At 44.2% G+C, this 23,578-nt stretch overlaps 1 protein-coding gene across 1 annotated transcript in view; it reads right to left on the bottom strand.

The window, feature by feature from the left end:
* UBR4 (ubiquitin protein ligase E3 component n-recognin 4) overlaps positions 1-23,578 on the bottom strand; it is a 3,959,899-nt gene that overhangs the window by 1,157,713 nt on the left and 2,778,608 nt on the right. The window contains 2 exon segments of the mRNA XM_044087073.1: positions 13,077-13,155; positions 17,217-17,444. Coding sequence (XP_043943008.1) covers positions 13,077-13,155; positions 17,217-17,444 — 307 coding nt within the window.

Here is a 23,578-nt window from a genome sequence, read left to right as displayed (position 1 = left end):
ATATTTTGTAGTTTTACCAGTTCATCTGAACAGCTAATTAAAGCTACTATTTTCCAACCATTTGTAATTTGACTTAAGTGAGACACTAAAGGAACACAATCACCTCTTAGTAAATTTTATCCTTTACAAATTACTGGAAGTCGTCTCCTTGTCCAAAGCAGAAAGTGAACTGCTTTTTACTGCACAGCTGCAATATTCTTTCCAGCCAGACTTTTTCTTCTCCTTTCCTGGTTGATTTTCTTGCATGTTCTCCAAAATATTTCTTTGTTAGATTCCAGAAAGTACAATTACTAGCCAGTAACTGAATTTTACCCAAATCAGTATACTTTAATGTGTCTCTCCTCAATTTCCACACTGGGAGGGCTCTAGTCAAACTATTGATCAGTGTGTGCAGCCTTCTTGATAGTCTTTATGAGAATAACCTTTCTTCACTTTGAAAAATACCCTGGGGATAAAAAGTAAGGGAAAAAATTACCTGTCCAATTCAGGGAGAAGGCAACTGTTTTCTAGGCTCCTGTAGTTGGTGGTACCCTGTTGCATAACTGTCAGAGCAGCCTGTTCAGATAGGAGGCAAACAGGTCTACGTCCAGTACACCCAATCTCTTAGACAAATCCAGAAATATATACACTATTAGCATCCATTCAAGTGGTTCTGACTAGGAATTGATCAGACCAATGTTTTCCACATTCTGAAATAAAGAAGTTATGTACTCACCATAACGTTCCATCTGAGTAGGAACTTCATTTGCCTGCAACCTGTGGGTATCAGATCAGACTTCGGATCCAAGCCGGCAGCTTACCAAGCTCCAAGATCTGAGCTCCTAGCTCCTCCTCCCTACCCATAATCCCCTGCTACCAACCACATTACCTCAGATTGTTTTTTTTTTTTTGCCTTACCAACCTGAAAACATGAAAAATATCAACTGCAAAGGTGATCAGAAAATCCCGAAAGGTTCGGGGGATGGCGGGTGGGGGGGTCGGTTGCAGACAAATGAAGTACCTACTCAGATGGAATGTTATGGTGAGTACATAACTTCTTTATCTGAAGTAGTTACTTCATTTGCTCTGCAACCTGTGGGACAGAGTCCCCAGCTACTTATAAGAACCTGGGTGGTCTTTACGGAAGGATATTCCGAAGCACCGCGGAGCCAAAAGAAGCCCTACTTCTCGAAATCACATCTAATTTATAATGAGAAATGAACGTATGAGAAGAGGACCAAGTAGCCACTGAACATATGTCGTCCACTGGAACCCTAGACCAGAAGGCTGTTGAAGTGGCTACAGATCTTGTAGAATGAGCATGGATATTAACCGGGGCTGATTTGCCACACGATATATACCCCTGAATAATGCACTGACGAATCCAATTTGACACAGTAACTTTGGAAATGGCTTTACCCAAGGCTGATTTTGCATACGAGACAAATAACTGGTCCGACTTGCGAAACTCTCTAGTCATATGCAAGTAGAAACGCAGCTGTCTGTGTACATCCAATTTGTGTAACGTGTATTCTCCGTTGTTCTGAAACGTGGCAAAAACACTGGTAAATTTATTGATTGATTTATATTTGCTTCTGAAGCAACCTTAAGCAAGAAAGACGGGTTAGTCCTGAGGGACAAACTGGAACAACAGGAAGCAACCAGGAAACAAACAACGAACACAATATCCACCAAAAAGATTTAATAAAAACTGAATGAACTCTCTGACGTCTCGGCCAAAGCCTTCAAGGAGAATAAAATGCTTTAAGTAACACAGCAATATATACAAAAGCACTAGAATAATTATACAATTAATCAATTTGAAAAACATCTTAATACGATAATGCCTTCCAATTGAGCTCTTCATTGAGCCCAAAAGGAGACATAGTTTTAAATTTTAAAATATACACAGCCTCTTTTTGCACTAAAAGAGTTTTAATGCTAATATTGTTAAACAAAGAAACACAAATTTGTTCTAATACTGTCCCTTTCAAGCCTTCACTACATTTATTATGAAATTCTGCAAAATGTACTGCTACAGGACTATCCATTTTAGAATTCCTAATATCCCTAACATGTTCTAAAAGTCTAGTTTTAAATGCCCTTTTTGTCTCTCCAATATAAAATTTGTTACAGGGACATTGTAAAGTATATACAACACCAACAGAGTTACAATTAAAGAAACCATGACTATTAAATTTAACATTATTAATTAATTCAAGTAGAAACGCAGCTGTCTGTGTACATCCAATTTGTGTAACGTGTATTCTCCCTTGTTCTGAAACGTGGCAAAAACACTGGTAAATTTATTGATTGATTTATATTTGCTTCTGAAGCAACCTTAGGCAAGAAAGACTGGTTAGTCCTGAGGGACACTCTATCTTTGTGAAAGATAAGTTAAGGAGGCTTCATACACAAGGCTTGTAATTCTGAAACCCTTTTGGCCGAAGTAATGGCCACTAAAAAGGCCGTTTTCCATGACAAGAACTTCAACGGAATTGAGGCCGCAAGTTCGAAAGGTGGACTTGTTAAGGCTTGCAAGACTAGAGTGAGGTCCCATGGGGGAACCACAGACTTTATTGGTGGATTTAAAAGGAAGATGCCTCGTAAGAAGGTTTTGCACAACTTTGTAGATGCTAAGGAACCTATGCCATCACCCACATGAAAATGGGAGATGGCCGCCAATTGTACCTTAACCGTAGAAGCGTTTGCTCCCTGATGAAAGATTAAAGAGAGGAAGTCTAGGATTGTCGGGATAGGGACAGTAAATGGGTCCAAGCCCTTATCTTCAGCCCAAATGGAAAAACGTTTCCACTTACTGTTGTAAAGTTTTCTGGTAGATGGCTTATGAGCCGCAACCAGAATGGCCTTAACGGGAGATGAGATACCGGGAGTTCTAGCCATTAATGGAACTGGATCAGCCAAGCCGCAAGCTTGAGGCTGACCAGGTTGGGCGTTAGGCAATCCGCGGGATGAGAAATCAGTTCCGGACTGGGATCCAGAATCCACGGAGGAGAGACACTGAGACAGCAGAAAGGGGAACCAGATCTGCCGAGGCCAGAATGGGGCTATAAGGATAACTCTGCTCCCTAACTGACAGGCTTTCTGAATGAACTTCATCATGAGAGGAAGGGGAGGATAAGCATAAAGGAGCCTGGGAGGCCAAGCATGGACCAGAGAGTCTCTGGGGGTTTCCCCTCTGGGGGGAATTATTGCGACGTACTCGCTGCATTTTGTGTTTAAAGGAGAAGCAAAAAGATCGCAGCAAGGCTGACCCCATTTGTGGAAGATCTGTTTCGCAACAGATGGATTCAGAGACCACTCGTACGGAGTGAGGAGCACCCGACTTAGCTTGTCCGCTAATATGTTGGATCATCCCGGGATGTGCGTTGCTACCAGAAAGCAGTTGGTGGAGATCGCCCATTCCCAAACTCTGATGGCCTCTCGACACAGGGGGTAAGATCTGGTTCCTCCCTGTTTGTTTATGTACCAGACTACAGACATGTATGTAGTATTCTCCTTGAAGGCGAAAGCCGAGGCGCTAGAGAGAGACTATCCAATAAATCTGTGTTGGATCCTGCTTTTGGTTGTTCTATTTGGATTTATTTTTTTGGTTGTGATAGAATATACAGACATGTTGTCTGTCTGGATCGCAATAGTCCCTAGGGGAAAAAGGTCCTGGAGGGCTTGCAACGCCAAAAGCACCGCCCTCATCTCTAGGACATTGATATGCAATGCGGTCTCTAGGGGAGTCCACGTGCCTTGAACGGATCTGCCTGAACAATGCCCCCACCCGGCAGAAGCGTCCGTGGTCAACGTGGCTTCGACCGGGGGGATCACAAAGGGCCTCCCTTCTCTGAGTTCCCGCGCATGCAACCACCAAAGAAGGGAGTCCCTGCAAACTCTGCTCAGCGGTATGGGCGTGTTCAATGGGTGGAGCAATAGGGACCATTGGACTTGAAGGGTCCATTGCAATATCCGCATTCGCAGGCGGGCATGGAGGGAAAGACCGATCGCGGCTGCCATAGACCGTAGTGCCCTCAGGACTAACTCCGTTGGAGGAGAAGGATTCCGTAGAAGGGCTAACACCTGATAAGACAAGCTGTTCAGTCTGATTGATGTTAGGGTAGCTCGAGAGATTTGGGTATCCAACCTGGCCCCTATGAATTCCAGGGCTTGAGTGGGGCACAGGCAGGACTTCTGCAGGTTTACTGAAATGCCTAGGTTGTGGGCTAGAGTCAGTGCGTAATCTCTCGCTACTGAGAGCTGATGCCTGTTGGTCGCGGTAAGGAGCCAGTCTAGGTACGGGAAGACCTGAATGCCCTGAAGTCTCAGGTGGGCAGCAACCACCGCCATGACTTTGATGAACACTCTGGGGGCTGAAGTGAGGCTGAATGGAAGAACCCTGAATTGATAATAACTGGCTCCGAGCCAGAAGCAGAGAAACCTCCTGGATTGCCTGTCCATTAAAATGTGGTTGTACGCATCCTTAGGGTCTATGGAGCACATCCAGTCGTTCTCCCGCAAAAGGGGGAGGATAGACTGAAGAGTGACTATCCGGAACTTTTCCTTTGGTATAAACAGGTTCAGAGCGGAAAGGTCTAAGATGGGTCTGAGGTCCCCCGTTTTCTTTGGCACCAAAAAGAACCTTGAGTAATAACCCAATCCGAACTGATCTGGGGGGGACGGGCTAGATGGCTCTTTCTTAGCAGCTTTAATATTTCTAAAGCCGCCTCCTCCCTCTGATCGGGTGGTACATCGGGGAGGTGTCTGGTTTTGGGGGGAAGATTTAGGAAAGGAATGAAGTAACCTCTGGAAATGATACGGAGCACCCATAGATCCGTTGTTAGTGACTCCCAGTTTGACAAGTGCTCCGTCAACCGCCCCCCGACTGCCTCCAGAGAGGGACAGTCGGGCAAGCCCTCAGGGCTGTTGCGCGGGTCTGTCCGAGAAAGGTTCTCTAGACCCGAAATTACGTGGCCCCCCTCTGCCTCTGGGCCGGCGTCCACCTTGTCCTCCTCTGCCTCTAGAGGACGAGTGGTCTGCAGCTGGATGGGATTGCTGAGACATGCGGAACCACAGCTTCTTTTGTCCCCTCTGATTCCTGGAGAAGGATCTTTGGGGACTAGAGAAGCGTACTCTGATGGCAGACAGCGTCTTCCTGTCCTTTTCACTTTGGACCAGTGTATCACGAACGGTCTTGCCGAAAAGAGCAGAACCGTCAAAGGGGGCGTTCGCGAAGGACGCATTGAAGGGATCCGCGAAGTCGCAAAGACGGAGCTAGGCATGACGTCGTAAGACGACCCCTGCTCCGCTGGCTCTAGCGGCTCCCTCCGAAGCATGAGAGAGGAGCCACATAGATGTATTGGAGATGGATTTCAGAGTGGCCATTCATGTCGTAAACACATTCCTGTCTCCGACCGACATGGATTCTGGGGGGGCTGCAGTGTATTCCTTGATCAAGTCTCGCTGTAGCCTGATGGTATGTGCCATATAGTTCAGCGCCCTTATAGAAAAGGTCGCTGAAGCAAACATCCGCCTCCCAATCTGGTCCAACGCTCGAGATTCTTTACCTGGCGGGTGGACCAGAGAACTCTCCTGAGCGAGTTCTTTCTTGGTGGCCGCCGGCATCAACGGGGGATCCTTTGGCCCACGATTGCCTATCTGTGGGGGGGGGGCTCAGTATTTTGTCGGGACGCCTAGGTATTAGCTCCACGGTGTCGGGCTCCTTCCATGCCCTGGTGGTAATTAAATCCACCAGGGGGTCGGCTGGAGGGGACACCCAAGAAGTAGATGGGCCTGCCTCAAACGCCTCCAGGAACACGGATTCATCAAGGGAAGGTTTTTGGGCAGACCACCCCCCCTCTAATATGCAACATTTCCATGATGTCTCCAAAGGAGACATCTTCAGGGGGTGACCTTGGGGAACCCTCCCTATCATCTAAGTCTGTGTCAGTGGTAACGGACTTGGGGAAGTCCAGGTGCCTCCTTTTACACCGACATTTCCGAGGAAACTCCTCGGTGGGGCTATCCGAAGAGGGCTCGTCCACGGGCTGTTGTTCCTCAACAGGAACTAGCTGGAGGGCTTGGGCAGGCTGTCCCGATGGTCGGATGATGGAAGACAGACCCTCATACAGTGCAGGTAAGGGTGGATCCACAGCCTGAGCCGGGGATCTGGAGGATCTCGACAGTACCCTCTCCACTACCTCAAAAGCCGAAGGAGATTCACCCTCGCCAGCCTCTGAGAGCAATCTCCTCGGCTCCGAGGAAGGGATCGGGGTCGGCGCCGAGACAGAGAAGCGCTCCGAACCCAACAGCTCCAAAGATACAACTCCCTCGGATCCGATGCTCAGCCCTCGGCCCCGAGAGCTCGGATCCGACAAGCTCGAGGGCACAGTCAGCGTCGAAGAGACCAGCGCTATCAGCGCCGACAATTTCCTGGGTCGGAATGGGCACGGATCCGATGACTCCGAGATCAGAAAACGAGTCGGAGAAGGAGTGATCGGGGCAAACATGGGGGCCGCGCTCCCCCCAGAGGGGGGGGGGCAAGAGCACCCCCGTCTGCATTTGGGTCTGTAAGAACTGACGCATCATCCGATCCATATCCGCTTCGGAGATGCTTTTGTTGACCTGGAAGAGGTAGTCGAGGCGGGCCAGGAGGGCCGCCTAGACGACCTCGAGGGAGACTGATCTTCCTCCTCCGGCGAGAAGCTAAGCGAACGGAGCCGAGAGGAGAAAGATCCGGAGACCCCCGAAGGAGACTTAGTTGTTTTAGCTGGCGGAGCCGAGGGGTGAGACTCGGTCTGCCTTTTATGGGATCTATGTCCCTCCTTATCCTTGTGCCTCTTCTCCTTTGTTGAGGAGGCACTAGTTTCCCCAGAGCTCAAACCTGAAGTGGGAGGTTGTGTCCCGGGTAGAGCTGAGGGAACAGAGGGCGCTGAGGCCGCTGGTGCAGCCGGAGCCCGAACAGGAGAGGAAGAAGCAGCTGACTCCTGGGGGAGCTTACCCGCCAGGATCAGCTTGTTCTTCCTATCCCGAAGTGCCCGGGGGTTAAAGGCCGCACATATCTGGCAGGCCTCTGAAAGATGGGCTGCCCCCAGGCACAAAACGCACTGAGTGTGGCCATCAGCTGGTACATTTGGAAAAAATGGCCTTAGGCCCTTCCGCCATGTTGAAAACATTCACACACACACCCAAACGCTAAGGAGGGAGGGGGAGTGACACGAAACCAACTACTGTGCCAGTAAAAACTTAGAAAACTAACATAAACAAGGGGGTAGAAGGTTTTACTACCACACACTCAATTTCAAAGTTTTTTGCTGAAAAAGATTGAAAACGATCTCACCCAGCCAGGAGCTCTTCAAAAGTAAAGCTTCTTCAGCTGACAAAAGCGATCTGAGGTAATGTGGTTGGTAGCAGGGGATTATGGGTAGGGGGAGAAGCTAGGAGCTCGGATCTTGGAGCTTGGTAAGCTGCCGGCTCGGATCCGAAATCGGATCCGATACCCACAGGTTGCAGAGCAAATGAAGTAACTACTTCAGATCATGTGATACAAGAGACAATCGGGGATACTCTCACTTCTGTGGTAATTTCCCAAGCTTGTATCACAAACCTCCAGTAGGTAGAAGTGAATCACTCCATTTATGTACCATGGGATTGTGGTATTTGCCTATCTTCACTTGCAGCACTCACTCCTTCAGGGTGAGAAGGAATGACTTCAAGGCCTGGATAAGTGCCATTATCTCTCTAGTGTTTACTTTTCTTTCTGCCCCCCCCCCCCAATCTAGTGTACTTTTATATTCCCCATATAAGCTTCTCATGCTGTCTGAGGAGTCTGTGGTCAGAATTATCACAGGCCGGGGGGCCCTTATAAGGGCATCCCTTTGTTCTGGGTCACCATGATTTTTTTGTTTAAAGCATGGCAGTAAAAACTTGGTCTCCAATGGGTGTGTGCCAGCACCACCTGCTCAAGCAACTCTGCAGTTTCCTCATGTGCAAGCATGTTAAAGGGGCCATAAGAATATATGCTGCCATGTTCCCCAACAGTCTGAGATACTTCCCTGACTGTGATCACTTTGTGTGGTAATGCTGCATACTTCTGAGGAAGGCAGGCTCTGCATTTAAGTGTCCAGGCACACTCCCAGGACAATCACTTTTTAAGAGGGGTATCAAAGTTGATTTTCTTTTGACAGTCTGGCACAGGTCTCTGAAGCTGTTCATGGAGAACACCAGAGATTTTGTGGTACCATGGTATGGGCTATATTAGCAGCAGGCAATCATGCAAGTAAGGGCAAATTTGAATGGCTTTTACTTTGCAATATGCTATTACTGGAGCCAGACACTTTTTAAATACTCTGGGCACTGTGAACAAGCCAAGGCAGAGTGAACTGGTGGTGACCTCACCCGGCTGCAAACTCTAGGAACCCTCTGTAATTTTTGGATTCTGGGATATGCCAGTTGGAGCTTTCATGTCTAGGGTGACAATGAAGACACCTAGAAGTAGAAGTGGCAGCAGTCCTTGCAGGGAGAGCATCATGAGCATGGGGACCTTTAAGAGTTTGCTTAGATGAGAAGTCCATAACACACCTCCAATGGTCTTCTTTTCTTGAGACAAAGTATCCTTGAGCAAAATCCTTGACCATCCTCCTTTAGGGGGAACGGTTTCATTGTCCCGTGTTTAACATGTTTTGTACAATGATAATGGTCCAACTGGTCTTTGGGTACTGAAGCATATCCTTAAATCTAGCATTTTCCAGGAAGTGAAGTCTGTAACCTCTCTCTTAAGATGAGTACAGCCCACTGATCTTGTCTAATTTCTACTCATCTTTTTGTAAGAAAGGACACTCACCCTCCTGCGTTGGTTGGGTTGAAATGAGTGTGGGAGGAGGGTAGCCTGAAGAGTCGCAGCTGATCCCCCTTGACCGTCCCACTTCTGAGGGCCCCAGGTCATACTTTCTGGATTTGGCTTATCATTCCTCTGTGAATTTTCTTTTTTCCCTTTACCAAGTGCTGTGACCTCTTGTTTCTGGTTGGAAGGCTATATCCTGGTAAAGAAATTCCTTGCATACCTATGCCGAAATGGTCTGAATTTTTTCTAACAGACTGGATGTTCCCCAGTTTTCCTTCAGTTTCTTGTAAACTTCATGAGATGGAGGTGCAAAGGAGAAGAACCTTACTCAGTGGGGCATTTATGCTTTCTTGACTATACAATGTCTGTAAGGGGTATGCTCCTCATTCCAGTCACCTGACAACTGATCCCACAGTTACTCCACTTACACCTACATTTCTTAAGAGTGCTTTGCAACTTGAAAAGCTAGGTCACAACTATCTCAGACAAACTATGCTTGATTTATCTTCAACACCCTCTGTATTAAATCCTCATTTGCTCCAACAAGGTTTGCAAATATCAAAGCATGAGGAACTGGCATTGCAAGGCTCCAAATGAATGAGTAGAAGCAGTGCTAAATTTTAGCAAATCCTACAAGGAGCTGCGGCTGCTCCCTTACTATACTTCAGGGACACATCTGGATCTGCTTAAGGATTCCTGTAAAGATGCTTATGGGAGTCCTTGACTCTCTGAAATCAGTCAGATTTTTTGGGAGAAGACAGTCAGGCTACAGTGATGCATCATGGAGGAACTGCTACTAGTTGCCTAGGTTCTCTGATGCGCTTCAGAATACTACTTGGATTCTCAGCAGAAAGTTGCTTTCAGCCTGTAAAGGATGTGTCCAAGGGAAAAATCCTCTGGTGGGGGAAGCAGAAAGAAGAAATTCTTTGGTGTGAGTTCAGAATCTCAGCTCATCAGCTTCCAAGTCGTGGCGGGCGGTTAAACTCCTTGTGGGGAGGATCCACTCTTCTTTTAAAAGGGGGCCCAAAGGGGGCCCACACATCATGCGTCTCCAGCTCTGGTCTCAAACCTAAGCAAAGACAAAACTTTTGGGCAGGTAGGTCTTTCAGTGGCATAGAAATAAAGCTCCAACTGTAACCAACAGGTGATCAGAGTTCAAACAGCATCTTGACTGCCTGTAGAAGCTAACAAGGGAGGATGGGAGTGAGTAATCGCTCCCATCTCCCCATTCCTGGGGAGGCAGTTTGGACCACAATATGGATGACAACTAGCAGGAGAATAAGGTGCGGTACTGCAATGAGCTAGAGTCATGCAGGCCTGCACTGTCATGTGCAAGATGCACCATCAGCCAAGGGCTCCTCTCAGAGGGCAGCTACAGCAGAGCTCAGCAGATTTGCTGTAGAGGAGAGGGGATGCACTGCTAGTGGAGAGGGCAGGTCACCCTACAGGACTAGCAAATCCAGCCTGCTCCTGACCACCGAAATCTTGCTGAAAACAAATGAGCTCAGTGGGGATTCTTCAGTAGGAATGAATGGGCTTATAGGGTTCTTGCCTGCCTGGGAATCAATGTCCATAACTGCAGGAAAAAATGGGACGAATGGGTACAGGTAGATGAGCCATCAGGCTTGGTCCTCTGGGGATGATGAACTAAAAAATCCATAGACACCCCGAAGAGGATTGGGCTGAGGCACTGCTCAACCTAGGTCATGGCAAATAAGACTACTGATTTAGTTTTAGACACTTTGTGCCTCATAATATCAGTAACTTTATAGCTCAAGGCCTCAGGACACAGGACCTAAATGTGGTCCCAGGAACCTCCTTGTAAACAAAAATCCTGGGGATACTGCCTTCCTCTTCAAAAATCATGATATGTACCTCTGATGCCTAAAGGCCTATGGCTGGAGGAGGACAAGCATGTCTTAGTAATATGCTAGAACCTGAAGGCATGGGCACTTTTGAAGTGGTTGTGCCAAAGGCCTCGGTGGAAAGTAACTTTGCAGTTATGGATTAAGCACCTTACCTTGCATGGGGTTGCCATACACACAGACTTGAGTCACTGGTGGCATGTTTGGCTTCCCACTGCTTCTCTGTTTTGAATGACTGCATTTTCTTAAGTAGAAGGCTCCCAAAGGCCCTGGCCAGTACCATAGTGGCATGGAACCAGGGTCACCCCCCCCCCCCAAGTGAACTCCCAGAGAGATTTTTGTTGACAACAGACTGCCCACAGGTTAAAGACACAGTTCTAAACAGGAGACCACTTTCACTCGAGGCAGAGGTAAAACTGACACTGCGAAAATCTGTGTGCTGAAGTTGCTTTCCATATATCACACAATTACAGACTTTAGCAACAACTTCTACATAACAGTCAGACATAAAATCATACACTGGTTAGTATAACAATTATCAATTGATTGGAAAAGATAAGGAAAAAAATGCCTATGTGGGATTTGGCTCCCTGGAGATAGGCTAATCAATGGACTAAACATGCAGTAAAAAGGTGTATACAGCAATGTTAACTGCATAACAAGAAAGACCTGAAGACTGCATCAGTTGACAAATCATTCATACCCCTAACATTCCATACCCTGAAGGGAGGGCCCCAGAAGACTGGTTAGACACAGACCACCCACAGGGCAGGACATCCCAAGAGAAAATGCAACTAAGAAAAAAATGACAAACATCCAAGGAATAAGACAGAAGCATCAGCAATTAAGTGATCTGTTAATCTGATAGTTTAAGGTTGTTGTGAAGGACTTGGTTGTCTGGTGTTGACATCAGGTTTTGCTTGGTACCAAAGACAACTGCATGATAAATTAAGAAACGAGTTCCCTTTCTGAACTTATTTGGAGCTAAGATTATGGCAACTTTTGATGCAATGTCGTTCAAGAATTTTAATGCTGCATGATTACATGATCCTAAATATATTTCAAGTCGTGTATCTGTCCTTGCCATTTGACTAGATCACTACTATGAAAAACATTTCATAAAAGAAATTAAATTTCCTTAAACTTTCTGAGCTTACACAGAAAGTCAGCTTTCTCTGAGACTAACACTGATAAAGGTCATGCTACACCTTCCAGAAACAAGTTCCGTACAAACCTACACCATGTAGACGACAGTGGTGGCATCAACTTTGCCCTTGGACTTGTGGACCTTTACCTTTCTGTATCAATTTATATGCTGTCTTAAACAAGCCGTCCTATTGCTGTCAAGTCCCATTGCTACTGCAAGTCCAGAATAACTGTCTCATTAACTGACTTACTTTGCACAGCAGTCAAAATGGGACTGAAGGATGCAAAGGATTCCAGGAAGAAGCTGTTAAGTAGCTCGTAACCTTAATCATCTATGCTGAATAATCAAGCACTCAATACCCAATAATGCAGTCTATGAAGACAGCGTTTTTCCACTTCCCCAGTCTGTCCAAGCCTTTGCCAACAGCCTTTTTTCACTAGCAAAACATGTTTCCCCCCTAAATTCCTGACAAGTCAACTATTCAGACTGTAATCTGTTCAGCGATAAAACATGCAAAAGGCATACGTCATTCTATAATTTTCTAGTCAGAGAATACTTACAAACAAGATCTTCAGACAATGTGATAATTAATTACTTTTCTTACAAACATTTTAAATGATAGGAAAGAACTGAGGAAAATAACTGTCAGTCTGCCTTTTACAGCTATTATCACCCTCAGGAAAGGGAAGACTAAGGACACAAAAGATGATTAAAAGTAGACTAACTCATTTACACACATACTAACTCATTTACACATGCTGACACTTAAATGTGTTAACATTCCAGAGTGCTAGCATGTTGGACAGCAACTGCATAGTGTTCACTCAGAGACAATTTAAAACAAGACAAAAAAATGTTTTCTACTGAACATAAAGCAGATTTTGGCTTATATGGTCAGTTAATATTTTCATTCATTTAAGGTGATTAATTGTGGTACTGAACACTTAAATCAGTACTGCGCTTAACTTGCTCTAACTAATGTTGAATGAGACAATGAAAGCCACATAATTAACCACTGCAGAAAAGCAGCAGTAAACAGGTAGATGTGAATATGAAAGATCATCAGCAATGGACACCTCCTGGTGAAAACAGTATTTTTTTAAAAAATTGCTGCTGGAGATGATCAACCTGATTTGACTTGATTTTTGTTAAGATGTTAAGAAATTTGTAAAATGTAAACATTTGTTGTAAAGGTTCAGTAAAATTTGACCTGCATCTTGGCTGTCTACAAACTTACAGTCATCCTTGATGCAAAATTTCTGCCAATTAATGGTGCGCTGAGTGGCAATCTCTGCACAAGCCTTTAAGTGCTCCATCTGAAAAAGAATACACATATACTGAGTAAACGCACAAAACACTTATCTTCTGTGACAAAAAGCAGAACAGTTAAACCAACAGTTTCATCTCTAATAATGCTTTCTAATTACATCTTTAACCATTCTGGAATGATGGTACTGCCATTCCAACATAAAACTCAAATGCATGCTTCATCAATATTCTCGGTTGAGTAACAGGATAAACTGTGCACATTTGCTTAATAGTGCATTTAGTTCTCATACTCTATTTTACTTAATCATTTATCTAGGTAATTAAATGATCCCTGCTGGCCCACAAAAAGAGCTGAACAACCAACATGCCCTGTGGCATTTAAGAAAACAGACTATTTACAGAAACCCAACAAGATAATGGAGCAAAAAATGAAATAAATATGCTCACCACCACACCTACTCATGAGAAGGCATTTACAATGTGGCTTTTGATTTCCTCTTCTGACAGCCACAGCTTGTTTCATTAATGAAACATCTTTGAATATTTTACTTACAATAAGCCACATGTCAAATTAGGAAAGCATGCTGAACTCCTACATTCCTTAAACTGACCATCTTGCAATTAACAACAACATGAAAGACATACGAATACAAACATTTTAACTGATATAAGTGCTCGACTTAAAAAGTCTGTAGCTAGAGAATATGAGCTCTTTCAGGTGCTAGGGCAACAGGCAGGAAGTCAAAGAACATAGAAGGCCACCTTAAATATTAGCTAGATAAAGAATTACAGCAGACTTCAATGGTGTGGTTAACTGCTGAAAAGAATCTCAAACACTAAAAATGCAAACATCTGTAAGAAATTAAGTCCTAAAAGTTAAGGCTAAGAAAGCAAAATTCTGTCCTCCTTTAATGTTATAATATGTACAGTTGTCAAAAATTTGCACCACGACCGAGGACAACCTGTGGTTCAAGACAGGAATCTGAGGTATGTCAGTACAAGTGTTAGACTGTCACTGCATACTGCACAAGAGCCGCAGGAACCACCACAGGTTCCAAAACAACAGGTGTGGAAATCACAGGAATGATGGTGGGACTGGGACCATCTCCTGCTATCTGGTATACTGAAGGAGAAGAAAGGATGCTTATCTTAATCTAAGCCTTGATAACAGCCCTCATCACCTTTTCAAGTGCAGACTAACAGTAACAGGAGGTATGCAGGGAGACCTGGAAGAAAACATAACCATTACAGAAGAAATTCTAGAAACAAAGCCTAGATAATTCCTTTACCAAGGAAAAAAACTTGTCAGTCTTTTCTTGGCTAGGGAATCCTACACTATGGAGACCTCCAACTGGTCCCCCCCAACACTAATGGTAGCTCTGAACTCATATGTGAAAATTTCAATCTGACCACCATGTCAGCGAAGATCCATGCTCTTTCTTGCCTTTTTTCTCAGAGCCTTGCAATTGGTAGATTTCCTTGTCAACAGACCCTCCATCAATCAGTTTCTCCTCTCCTGCAGGATTCTTTGATCCAAACTCTATAAATCTGTTGCACTGTACCACCAAAATGCCCTCCCCCCAAAAAAAACCTTAAAGCAAGCCTAAGTAGGCTAACTCCAGGACCAAACTAAAAAGCTTGCCTAACACAAAGCAAAGGGAAAAAAACAATTGTGTAAGAACTTACCATATCAGTAGAGGTCCTACTAATCACTGTTGCAGTATTCCTAACATATGGTGTTGTCACAGTTTATGTTCGGCAGGGGAACCAAAGCTTCACCTGCCCTAGGATGCATGTCCAAACACATGACCTCAGTTCGTATGCATAGGGGTATAAAGACAAATACAAATAGGTAGCTCAAAGAAAATTCCCCCTTGGCATACTGGTTAAAGTGTTTGCCTTACAGACACAAGGTACGGGGTTTGATTCTCACAGGGGTAATTGGCTAGGCTTAAAATGACCCATAAGGGCAATTTGCCTAGTACTAATCCATGAACCTATGTAAGGCAGCAAAGGCTAAAGTAGCGAGGGAGACATCTCCAAACCAGATTACAACATCCTGAGGGATGGTATAAACAACTTCACAGCCCCCTCCTCCTCTGTTGGAACTGGCACCAATGTCCAAATCTACACCAAAGTACTATACGAGCACTTATACTGATGCATGGAATCAGGCACACCTGAGAGGACAAAAACATCCTCCGCAAAGAAGAGTAAACCTGTCCGGTGGACATCTGCAACAAAACTACATAACAAAAGGAAAAAATTGCTGTCCAGGACCAAGAAAGAACAAGTGCCCAATTAGAAGCAATCTCTCCTTAGCCTGAACAAGCAAATAAGAGCACTAGTGAAATCCTCTAAAGCCCGTGTACCAGCTTTGTCACAGCTGAGTGGAGATGCTGAGGGCAATCCTACTGGAGCAGAGACTCTCAGATCAGACAGCTCCTGCGGCACCTGAACCATCAGATCCAAAGGGGAATTGGAGCTGAGCTAAGTAGTGCAAAAGTTCTGAGAGGAAGCAAAGGCTCCAAAAACTTTGGAGTCCAGGTCAACCCCTTGAATCTAGTGCTGATACTTTGGCTCCAAGAGCCATCATATGCTCCAACAGGGTCACAGCCGATAGGGTCAGGGAAGTCATTGGAGTAGACGATACTAGGGCCTTCAGGTCAGACTGTTCAACTCTTGGGGCCTTTGGATCAGAGAACACTCAAACCATGGGTCAGATTGGAGAAGGAACATGTACAGGCTGGAAGACAGATGTAAAGGTCACGGACCCGGTGGGAGACAGATGGCAGAATCCTCCGGATCTGTGCTCTGATGAACTTCCTCATCATCCTATCCACCTCAGACTCAAAGACTCCAAGAGGACCTAATGAAAGAGAAAGTGGATGATGCCCTTGACCTTTTGGGGTCTTTTGCAGGAATGGAGACCTCAAAGTAGGAGATACCAGCTCCAGGGAAAATTTTGCAGAATAAAGCTGAGGATACTTGGTACCTACAATATGAGATCCGACGTTTTCAGATCTGAGGTTCTGGGTACCTTCACAGGAGGCTGCGAGGAAGGTACTGCCTTGGATGAAGTGCGTTTCCTATGCTCTTTAGCCATTTTAGATTTTTGTGAGAGGGTTTGAGCCCCTGATGATGATGTACCAGTAGGAGGAGCCGAAGCTAGAACAAGTCCTTTGAGGATTAATTTATTACTATGGTCACTAAACGCCCTGACATTCAAGGCTTTACAAACATAGCAGGTGTCCAAATGTCCTGGCCCAAAACAGTACATGCACTCTCAGTGGGCATTAGGGTTTGGGATCTTATGCCCACAGGAAGTGCACTTTTTAGCTCCGGTAAGCTCATCAGCAATACTGGAAACATAAAAGGTTGGACAGCAACAATCACAAAGAAAAAAAAAAAAAAAAGAGAGAAAATTCAAAGCTTTTTTTTCTTTGAAAAGGACTACCGACCATGGTAGCTATCTTTGAAAAGAAGGGCTACCGACTATGGTAGCTAAAGAATACCTCAAAGAGGTAGAAAAGAAGGCAAAAGTCTACCAACTATGGTAGTGAGAGAATACTTCCAAAGAGGTAGAAAAGGAAGAGTTATAAAGTTAAAAATGTACCCTATGATAGAGAAGTGTAATAGTACACAGTACAAAAAACAAGGATAATAAAAATTCAATTCAAAGTTTTACAACTAAACTCGTGACAATATTTCCCCAAGCTCGAGAAGATGCAATCCTGTCCGATCTTGAAGAGCGGCAAATGAGATCTGAGGTAATTTAGTGGTAAGGGAAGAGCTCGAGAGTTGGATCCTAGAATCTAAAGAAAGTGGCCAAGTCAGATCCGAGGGTCAGATCTGAACCCATTCCTTGAGAAAGAATCAAAATTACATAATCAGATCCAAGATTAAATCTGCCTTTCAAGTGAAGACTAAATCTTTTAAGAAAAGTATATTTATAAACTGAAGCAATCTGTAAGACTAAGTAATGTATGGTGAATGTGTAGGTCATTTGCTACACATATGGCTTTAAGGAAGATGCTGCTAACTTTTCAAAAACTCTGTCTGAAGGCATAGAATGAAATGAAAATATCACTGTGTGAAGCATACTCACCAAGTTGATAAGCGTGTCATACTGAAGAGAAGAACCAGAGGAGGCAACAACAACTCCTGCACGCATATAGATTCCCTGTTCTTCTAAGAGTTTCTTGATACCTCTCACATGCGAATCCAAGGTGTGAAGATCACGCAGCTGCCGGTACTTCTCTTTTGAGCCACAAATGAAGAGTAAAAGTTTGCGGACTTGTCGACGTACAAATGGTGTCTGCTGAATCATTAAATACTGCAGATAACAAGAACACGGTTACAAAAAAAAAAATAAAAGTGAATATAGTACAGTAAGTAATCTTTACCATCTGCAGTACAAAGCTGAATTTCTGGATGCAAAACACGGTATAAGAATTCCAAAACTGATCTGTGACTTGCATTACCACAACCCAAAATTATATTTTCAAAACTCATCTGAAACACTGCTGCCCTTTTAAGGGTATGAGAGAAATCATCTCACATTAGTCTATCTTCAACCAAGCACTCAGCAGTGGCTGAACCCTTGTGACTACCATCATTCCTCCAACACCCTCTACCAAGGCACTACTAACATACGGCCATCTCGAACACAGCTGTATAACCCTTTTAGATCATACAAGGTATCCCCTCTTTGGTGATTAGGGATACCATCTACAGGAAAACTAACAAAAAAAGATCACCATAATTGAGAAAACACAACTGCTTTCCAACATCCACACTACGAAACATTTGCTTTGATGCTTCAAGCTTTTGGGGGGGGGGGGGGGGGGGGCTTGAAAAATTAAGTGACAGCTCAGACATTAAAGAAAGAAAAAGTATTTGTCCCCAGAAAGACCTGTCCTCATGAAAGAAGGGCATTTTTGCTCAACAGCCTGATGCTCTAAAATATTCCAAAATGACAGTTACAACTACCAGGACAAACCAAACCTGCCAAAAAAGACTGTTCTAATAGGCAAAAGTGACTGAAAATTAACCATGAATTCCACATCCTCTGGACAAAATGAGATCTTCACTGGAAGTTTGAGACTTGAGTCCCATTTCTAAATCTTCAACAATTTGTGATGAAAGCAGACTTACGGGTCGCCTGGTGTGGAAAATCCCTGCCGAGTCTTGAACTCAGGGCCTTGTACACCATAGTCAGAGTAATGTACCACTACACCATGTGAACTCCAGTGAGAATACTGCAACATAGGAACAGAAGGAGGATCAAGAGTTCTGCCTTCTGCCAGACTATAGAAGGCCCAAAGGAGGATATTCAGCTTTTACATGAAATACTTAACTTTCAGCTGCTTTAAAAACTACATTAATTTATTACACAAGCACAGATGAGTGCAACACTTTTACCTATTGCTAATATGCACCACAAACTGCCAACTTCAAAATGTGTTACTTTATCAGTATTGCAAGCTAAACCTTTTATCTAGTTCTGAAGGCAGGGTTGGATTATTTCAGGAGACAGGAGTCCAACAAAATATTTTCTTAATGGCAATTTTTTTTAAACAAATAGCAAGCCTCGGAGGAATCATTAAATCAGAATTTTGCTGACATTTTTTAATGTTTTTTTTTTTTTTAAACAAAAGATGTACAAAATATGTTCTTTTAACAGCTCTTGCTCATCTAGCCCATCCCTCCTCTGTTACTTTGGGGTTATCACAGTTAATCATATTCCTGAGAACATTTCACCTCCTTCCTATCTTTCTCAAGACAGTCATCATCTCATTCCCCATTCTCACCACTGGTTGTTCCCAATCTTACAGTGGGCCCACTGTTTTACTACTACAGTCTATTGCTCTTACCACTGTCTTCCCTATCACCCAATGCATCCACCTCTTCTTTTCATTCAGCATACACTCCTAAGCCAGTTGCATACTTGTTTGTTTATCCTTTTTTGACTGGGTTAGTCCCACTAGGATAGTGGCCTCATGTCAGCAGACCCAAGGTGGTATTTATACTCCTATGGGAAATTTGGCCAAAGTATTAGGGAACTTCCTCTACTCTTCAATAGGTGCCATGAGGTCTTACCTCCACCTAAGCTACAACCAACTCAAGCAGAACAGAACACACAGCCTTTTGCACTAAAGGTGAGTGTGCTACCTGTTGCACCACTGACACTACTTACATGCATACTTACATGCTATCATCTTTTCCCTCATACTGTCACTCTTCTAAGCATTGAAACATCTCCATCATATCACTTTTTCACATAATTTTTTTGCAATTCACTCTCTCTCGTCTTCCTTCTCACGCTCCTAACCAAAACAAGCAGACCCTCCCCCTCATATTTCCTAATCCAAACAAGCATACTCTCCTCATACGTCCTATTCTTTTCACTAGTACTCCACCTCATTTGTTACTTCATAAACTACATTCTTCAATATGCAGCAAAGACATGGATCATCCTCATTTTGCTACAAGTACAACTCTCACCATCTTCAGTCTTCTTTTGCTTCCTCAGCCTCCCTACCATGCAAAACCATCTTTGACTTGTGCATTTGCTTGTCTCATCTAAGCCTATACTTCTTTTATTTGTGCTGGGATCCAAAAAATGTCCCTCACCATACATCAACACATCTCTATTTCCTTCCATTCCCAATCATGTTGCCACCCCTCTTCCTCCTCCCATCCCTCTTCCTCACCCTTCCTTCAACTAGGTAATCTCCTTTACCCCTACTGCTTCTATCCACTAAATCAGCAGTCCCCAACCACAAGGCCATGGGTCATTTGGTACCAGCCCGCCAGGCAGAGTGAAATGAAAAAATGAACATATGTATGTATGTCTGCTTTTCTGTCTGCATGTGTAAGCAAATGCATGCATTAAAGCAGAATGTATGTGTGCCTGTGAAAGAAGAAGACCCCTTGTGTATGACAAAGTAGAGACCATGTGTGCATGCATGTTTGTCTGCATGTGTGAATGAATGTGTGCATGAAAGCAAAAGAGGCTGTGTGTGTGAGAGAATAAGTGAGAGGGACCTTATGTGAGTGAATGTGTGCATGAAGCAAGAGACTGTGTGTGTATATATGTTTCTGTCTGCGTGTGTGAGTCAATGCGTGCATGAAAGGAGAAGAGACTGTGTGCATACGTGCGTGTGAGTGAGAGTGATCCCTGGCAGTAGCAGCAATGAGGTTTGCGTACCTCTTGACCACACCACTCAATCTCTTCTACAATAAATCTGGACAGAGCCACAAATAGGGACAGATTTTAAATAATGCTCTTATAAACTTAGAAAGTCAAGAAGGTTGCCATTAGGTTTACGTACCCAGGACCGGCCTTTGGTCAACTGGTGCTCTAGGCAGAAGATCTCCAAAGCACACCTCCCAACACCATCATGGTCTATCTACACCATCCAGATTACTGGAAAAACACTCCTGCTAGACCAGCACCCTAGATGGCCACCTAGTTGGCCTATGCCTAAGGCCGGCTATGCATACCTCTCAACCATAGTAAATCAATGTTATGCTGTTAAGCAAAATGTACACTTTTTTTTTTGTAATTACTGACAATTGTCTTTTTATTGTACTCTAGAACTTTTCTCCTGGGGTTTCAGCTTAAAATGGACTTCTAGTCCAATCGGACCTCCCCAGTAAATAAACATCAAATAAAATATTATGCACTTTATTATGTTTTATTATGCACACACAATGGCTGGTCAGTAGAAAATCATCTTATATGAAAACGGTCCTTAATGCAACAATAAGGTTGGAGACCGCTGCTCTAAATTATTCTCCACTTGCCTTCTTCAGGGCACTTCTCACTCACTCTCCTAATATTAAGTCCACATTCGCCTAGATTTCCCTTTTCTTTCTCCTCCTAATCTCTGCAACATCACTTACCCTCCTTACTTGGCACCACTGACCAAATTTTCTATACACTCAGATTCTTCCAGTTACTCGATATCTACCTTACTCTCCTAATTCTGCTTATTTCATTTATCTGCTTTAACTTCCAAAGCCCAGTTTCCACCACTTAACCATCATTGCCGTCTCCCCCCTTTTATTTTCCTCCAAAGTCTTTTTTTTCCAGTTCTACATCACAATTTTTCCGTACTTTTTTCACATTTTCTACATGGAGCTGGTGTATTATGTTAACTGTCGCCAACTCTACTGATTCAATGCCACACTCCTAACTTCAACACTTATGCTTGACTGTTGCAGACCTTCTTTCACACAATCCATCCACCTCTCTGCTGGATGTCCTTGTTTCCTCTTAATTTCTGTCTGTCCCAAATCATCTTCTCCAGATTGCCTTCTGCTTTTCTGCACACGTATCTGAACCACTGTAATCTGTTCTCTCTCTCTTTTCTGCAAATGGAGCTACTATGGCTTCTGCTCTTATGTCCTCATTTCTTCATATGTCCCACAGTTTGCACCCTACCACCATTCTCAAGCACTTCATTTCCATCACAGCTTCATCATCTGCTCTGCCTTTACTGCTCAGGTTTCTGAAGCATACAGTAGTACTTGTCACACCACTGTCTTGTACATCTTACTTTTCAGATTCTTTGGCATTCTTCTGTCTCAGACTACACCTAAGACTATGCCAGTTGGCTGCAGCTCCTCTGACTGTAGCTTTGCCCTCTTCATTCAGACTTCCCTTCTCCTCAACCACCCTTCCCAGTTACTTGAAGCTATTTACCCGTTTCATTATCTTCTCTTCTACCTCCGTTCTTAGCTTCTCCTACTTTCTCCAATCTGCTGCCATTACCACTGTCTAATCTGTGCTCAGTTTCATCCCATGTGCCTTCAGTTTTGCATTCCATTCCCGATCCTTTGTTGAAGGTCTTGCTCAGAGTCTGCCTGTAATGCCACATTATCTGCATACAGCAACTCTGTTGATGTCTCCTCCAACCTGTTCGCTGATGCAGTCCATCACCAGTATGAACAGCAGTGGGCTCACAGCTGAACTCTGGTGGACACCAGCTTCCACCAGGAACAACTCTGTGAGGCAATGTTCACACTTGAATCGTTGGGTCCATTGTCCATAGCCTGCACTAATTCTACCAGTGTTTGTGTCTTTGAACCACAGCAGCACTGCTCAAATCTGCTTTCTTGGGGCCTTGTCACATGCTTTCTCCAAGTTTAGGAATGCCCATTTGGACTCCTTCCTAATCTCTATCTTCTTCTCAACTATTTCTCTCATTGCAAACAGAGTCAGTTGGCCGCACCCTGATCTGAATCCGTACTGCTCATCTCCCATCTTACATTCTACTACTCTGAGTATCCACTTACCAAATCACCCTCTCCTGAACGGTCATGCAATTTGACAGGAGTATGATGCCTCTGTACTGCCCACACTTGTGGATGTCCCCTTACATGGGATACGCCTTTCTCTCCACACTGCTACAAATACTCTCAGGAGCTATTTCTCCCCCATCTCACCCAGCATCTTCATCATGTCTGCTGTAGCCTCATCTGAGCCTGCTGCTTTCCCCAACTTCATTTTCGTTAGTGCTATTCTTACTTCTTCTATGGCGGGATCCTCCTCTTCTCATATCATAGGCCGGTTCTGGAGCAGTACCACTTCTGTGGGATTTTCCTCATTCAGAAGCTGCTGGAAATACCCCTTCCATCTGCCCCTGATGTCCTGCGGACTGGTGAGCAAGTTGTTGCTGGCATCCCTTACGAAGGGTGTATGGCTATCTTCTTTATCTTTGTCTTTGCCTTGCAACCTGATACAGTTTCTTTGCGCCACTTACTGAGTCACTTTCCAGAAGCTGGAAGAGTGCCTCTGATGCCCTGTTCTTTGCTATTGCAACTCCTTTCTTAGCTCCTTTGTTAACCAACCAATATTCCTTCCTAGCTTGCTCGGTCTTTTCTTTCTCCCACTTTTTCTTGCACTCCTCCTTTTTTTTGATGACTTCCTGGACTTCTGCATTCTACCATTAACTATTCTTATGGACCTTATTTCCATACCTGGCTCAGCCACATATCTGTTCTGTAGTCCTCTCACATTCTGTTTTGAGGCGCTGCCATTCTTTTTCAACTCCACCTAATTCCTCTCCTCTTCTTGGAGTGCTAGAGCACTGAGTAATTCCTTGAATTGCTGTATTTTCTCTCTAATCAACTTCCAGGAATTCAGCCTGGTCTTTGTTGATATTACAGCCTTGTCTGACCACTGCTTGCAGCTGATTGTGGCAACCAGTGGTTTATCTTGTAGGCATGCTGTTTCACTGGGGATTTATTTATATCTGTTTACCGGGAAATTCTGACTGGACACAGGTCCATTTTCAGCAGAGGCCCGGGGAGAAAAGCTCCACACAATCAAAACAAGTAGCAAATACAAAGCAAGTAAAATCTGTAGCAAATATGAACAGTTTGTGTGAGACCATATTGAAAGCCTTGGACAAGTCCAGGAATATGGCAGAGGAGAACAGGCCATTGCTTTTGTGATGA

This window comes from Protopterus annectens, chromosome 1.part1 (genome assembly GCF_019279795.1).
Source record: "Protopterus annectens isolate FY-2018-M chromosome 1.part1, PAN1.0, whole genome shotgun sequence".
NCBI lineage: Eukaryota > Metazoa > Chordata > Ceratodontiformes > Protopteridae > Protopterus > Protopterus annectens.
The sequence above is the reverse complement of the archived record's forward strand: the minus strand, read 5'-3'. Positions and strand labels throughout refer to the sequence as shown.